Genomic DNA, 4,778 nt, shown 5'->3' with positions numbered 1-4,778 from the left:
CCTAGAGTCGCCTCTGCCTACCCTTATTGATCATCTTATTGTTGATTTTGTCTGAATTCACAAGCAGGGGTAGGACCAGTGGCGGAGCCACATTGAACCAAGGGGTGTCAAGCGACACCAGAGGCGGATCCAGGATTTAAATCTTATGGGTTCAATTTTAAGATTTTTAACATTGAACCCATTATATTCTTAAAGTTATGGGTTCATATATACTATTTTGCAATTTTAATGAATTTTCACATACAAATTTTTACTCCGCGTCGAAAGTTATGGGTTCAGTTGAATCCGTAAGCCGTACACTACATCTGCCTCTGAGCGACACCCCTTCGCCGGAATTTACACTATATTGCTAGATAAATTTTTTTATTTTATGTATATTTATAATATGTTGACTCCCCTTGACTTTTCGATGCATCTAATTATTTATATTTTGACACACCCTTTGATGAAAATTCTGGCTCTGCCACCGGTAGGACTCAGAGAAATAGAGTCTCCAATATTACTCCCAAAATTGTCACCACATATGAGTTGTTCGAAAAGCCTAAAATGATGCTCTTTGCCAACTTTCTGTATAAAATATTCTGCCCCAACCAATGCATTATATTACTTTCACTTCACTCCAAAAAATAATCCTCTAAAAACTCTCATGTCTCATCATTCTGTTGCACTTACATTTATCCCTCCAATCACTTTGCCTTGCTTCATCTTGCAGTTAAGCTTTTCTCTGCTTCTCCATTGTGAATTAGTGCATATCCATCCTTTCAACATGCGATGGACAAAATCTGCCAAAAGAAAACTCTCTTTTCCCATAATCACAGCCATTATCTGTACTTTAACCTTCATTTTTCTGTTGTACACTGAGATGATCAGTACTATTTCTTCTGGCTCTATTTTGAGGTTTAAGCCTTGTCCCAAAAGAAATTCTGCAGGTGTGCACCAGCTTGTCGATCTTAATTGCTTTCGTTATACTTTTTTGTCGTGCTGATATATGTTTTCTTTCTTGGCTTAATAGATGATAGAGAATTGGAGAGCGATCAACTAGACAATCCAACAGACGATAGTCTTGATTTTGATCCTGATGAATGCAGTGTCACACATGGGAAATGGGTTTTTAATACTTCAGTTAAGCCATTGTATTCAGACAGGACTTGTCCTTATATTGATAAACAATATTCTTGTATTAAGAATGGCCGAAACGATTCAGATTATCGATACTGGGAATGGCAGCCTGATAACTGCATGTTGCCAAGGTTAGCAAGTTACTTAAAATATCAATTTCAGTTTTTCTCTATCTGTAAGTAAATTACCATATTGCAAAATGAAAGAAATAGTAGGATTCTTGATTCTTGTTTCATGCATACTTGCACAGGCGAACTCAGGATTTAAAATCAGTGGGTTCAGAATGAGTGTGATCTTATTATATGTTACATTTTAAACTTATTTTTTTCTGTATGTATACATAATTCGAGATAAAACCAATCAGTTCGGTTAAAGCAACATGAGTCGCCCTAGATCTGCCTCTGCATATAGTACTTTAACTGAAATATTGACAATAAAATGGAGATCTTTTTTCTTATAATGATGAAATAAGGTAGTTCCATGAAATGACTCAATATTCAGGTTTGATCCTGAGATTGCCCTCAGGAAGCTTCGAGGGAAGAGACTAATGTTTGTAGGGGATTCACTACAGAGAAATCAATGGGAATCTTTTGTGTGTTTGATTGAATCTGTAATCCCACAAGGCAAGAAATCCATGAGACGTGGCCGCGTTCACTCTGTATTCAAAGCTAAGGTAAATCACCATATAACTCAAACTATATATAAACCTTGTCTGTGTTTGAAAATCTGCTTAATTTGCACTTATTTGGCAGGAATATGATGCCACCATTGAGTTCTATTGGGCTCCATTCTTGGTCGAGTCTAACACAGATATTCCTATTAAAAGTGATCCAAACCAGAGAATAATTAAAGTGGACTCAATTGCACAGCGTGCGAAACACTGGTTAGGAGCAGACATCCTTGTTTTTAATACTTATGTTTGGTGGATGAGTGGACTCAAGACCAAGGCACTGTAAGTTCTTCAATTATAACAGCGGAGCCAGAAATTTTAATAAGAAGACACAGGCTAACCAGTTTTCGGACTGGTCATTCAAAAATAGCCAGCGTTTGCAAAGTCATTGAAAAATAGCCACTATTTTGCTGCAACACGGAAAGTTCCAGCATAATATACTAGAGATCGGTGCACCTGTGTATGAACTTCCAGCATATTATGCTGGACCGGTATATTATACTGGAACTCCGCTATAATATGCTGGAAGTCCAGTATATTGTATACTGGAACTCCAGAATAATATACTAGAGTTCCAGTATACTTTGCTGGGGAACTACAGTATATTATACTGGAATTCCAGTATTTTATGCTGGAGTATTTTCCGGATTTTGAACAGTGCTTTTGTTCAGATTTATCTTTACATGAAAAATGACAAAATTTCGATTACTTTTGAAACTGTGGCTATTTTTGAATGATCACTTGTAAATCTGATTATTTTTGGATTTCTCCCTTCAAAAAGATATTGAGTTCCACATTTGGAATTTGAACATGCAACCTATATTAATCATTTTTTGAGCTACCCTACCACTAAACTAAAAGTTTCCATTACGTTGCAAGTGAATTCAACAATTTTTTATATATATAAAAGAAAATCTTTTCACTTATGCACAGTATAAGTTTTCGAAGAAAATGGATTAAATTGAATCCTTCAGACCATATAGAAGAATTTCTACTTGGCTTTGCATATAATGCTTTTAAATTGATCAAAAAATGCAGATGGGGCGAATTCGAAAATGGAGAAGAAGGTTATGAAGAATTAGATACAACAGTTTCTTACAGAGTAGCATTAAGAACATGGGCAAATTGGATTGATTCAACAGTTGATCCTAAAAAAACACGAGTTTTTTTCACTACTACGTCTCCTTCACACCAAAAGTAAGTTATCATAGCAAACAAACATAGTTATTTTCTAGTGGAACGTAAACTACCTCAAGCTTTTTTATGCATATTTCAGAAACAAAGAATGGGGGAACATAAATGGGATCAGGTGCTACAATGAGACAAGACCAGTAATGAAGAAGGGATTCTGGGGAACTGGTTCAAACAAAGAGATGATGAATGTTGTGGCCAGTGTCATGGGAAGAATGAAAGTTCCTGTTACTGTTTTGAATATCACACAATTATCTGAGTATAGAATTGATGCACATACATCAATATATGGTGAATTGCAAGGCAAATTGTTAACAGCTGAGCAAAGAGCTGATCCTTTGCATTTTGCGGATTGCATACATTGGTGTTTGCCTGGGGTTCCTGATACTTGGAATCAGTTACTTATTGCATATTTGTAGCCCCAAATTATAATGCTACACAGACCGAAGATGATTTTTAAAAAGTTTTTCACCCCATAAACCAACAACACATGCAAATTACATGTAAGTATGGAACCACGCTGGTTGAACTATGGAAAGTGAATCAATTGCCAGAGTGATTTCTTCCATAATTAACTTTATAATATGGAAGTTTGGAGTTGTATTGTCTCAATTTTGCTTTATAAAGACATTCGAAGTTATTTACCTAGACTTGGATTGAGATGAGCTTAAATGGAACGATATGGACTGTAGGATACATATTGCTAACAGCCTAACACCAACTCAATTGGGATCTAGTGTTTTTGTGTGTAGTTTATGGTTTGGGTATGACGATTAGCATATATATTTCACAAGGAGAAAGGGTTTTGTCGAAATATTGAATCTTAGCTTGAAAGCTTATGAAGAGTTGTTGAGACAAATAATGTAACTTGAGTGAAGGGTAGCTTAGTCTATTTAAGGGATAGTAGATTACTGAATTGTTAGTTAGTTAACAATGTATGTGAGTGGTTAGAAAGGTAGTTAGATTAGTTAGTAATACTGTGTATATATATATACTGTTAGCCCAGCTAATGAAAAACAGAGCTTTCATTTCCCTCTTCTACTGTTACATTCATTCTGATGCTTCTCTCTTCTCTCTTCTCTCTTCTCTCTTCCTTAGCCAGTTAGGGCTTAATTATCTCTCACTCGATCTCCATTTCAGCATGGTATCAGAGCTCGAGCTCTGAATCGAAGCTCATAAATCGATCCTCCTCTTCTCCGTCTACTCTGTTACTTCCTTTCTCTACAGTCTCATAAATTGAGGTCTCACTTCTTTGATTCGAGGTCCAAAATTGCTTAACAATGGCGATTGATGACTTATATCACGAAAATGCAATAGTCACAGCTGAAAAATGCATCACATGCATCCTCCGATGATGAATTTGAAGAAGGAGTTACAGTTGCAGTCACTCATCCATTATACCTAGCTCCGGGCGATGCAAGTGGAATCTCGTTGAATTCATTTCAGCTAACTGGCACTGATAATTACTCTTTATGGAATCGATCGATGAGAATTGCTTTACTTGGCCGTAATAAACTAGGTATTGTTGATGGCAGGTGGCCAAAAGAACGATTCTGTGAAAAATATTGGTATGAATGGGAACAATGTAATGCGATTGTGTTGTCATGGCTGATGAACTCAGTTGCACCAGCTCTAATCAGTGGTATTGCTTATGCCACTAATGCACAGAAGGTGTGGATGGATTTACTAGAGAGATTTGACAAAGTGAATGACACTCGTTGCTACAATTTGCACAAGGAAATTGCTACCCTAAGTCAAGGTACTTCCTCTATTTCTGTCTATCACTCAAAGCTCAAGG

General features: G+C 36.4%; 1 protein-coding gene across 1 annotated transcript; it reads left to right on the top strand.

The window, feature by feature from the left end:
- On the top strand, nt 631–3,978 carry LOC109233442 (protein trichome birefringence-like 3). The gene is made up of 6 exons (XM_019399321.1): nt 631–929; nt 1,013–1,250; nt 1,621–1,792; nt 1,872–2,071; nt 2,828–2,986; nt 3,066–3,978. Exons 1-6 carry the CDS (start codon nt 647–649, stop codon nt 3,397–3,399), a joined length of 1,386 nt encoding a protein of 461 aa, XP_019254866.1. The 5' UTR covers nt 631–646; the 3' UTR covers nt 3,400–3,978.

The sequence above is a fragment of the Nicotiana attenuata genome, chromosome 10 (genome assembly GCF_001879085.1).
Source record: "Nicotiana attenuata strain UT chromosome 10, NIATTr2, whole genome shotgun sequence".
Lineage (NCBI taxonomy): Eukaryota > Viridiplantae > Streptophyta > Magnoliopsida > Solanales > Solanaceae > Nicotiana > Nicotiana attenuata.
This window is presented reverse-complemented; position numbering and strand designations above follow the sequence as displayed.

What these genes read in the sequence shown, in the direction of transcription:
- LOC109233442 (XM_019399321.1), top strand. Translation starts at nt 647, where the DNA reads ATGTCTCATCATTCTGTTGCACTTACATTTATCCCTCCAATCACTTTG. An exon ending in TCCCAAAAGAAATTCTGCAG is followed by an intron (nt 930 to 1,012) that starts GTGTGCACCAGC and finishes TTGGCTTAATAG; the next exon opens with ATGATAGAGAATTGGAGAGC. An exon ending in GATAACTGCATGTTGCCAAG is followed by an intron (nt 1,251 to 1,620) that starts GTTAGCAAGTTA and finishes CTCAATATTCAG; the next exon opens with GTTTGATCCTGAGATTGCCC.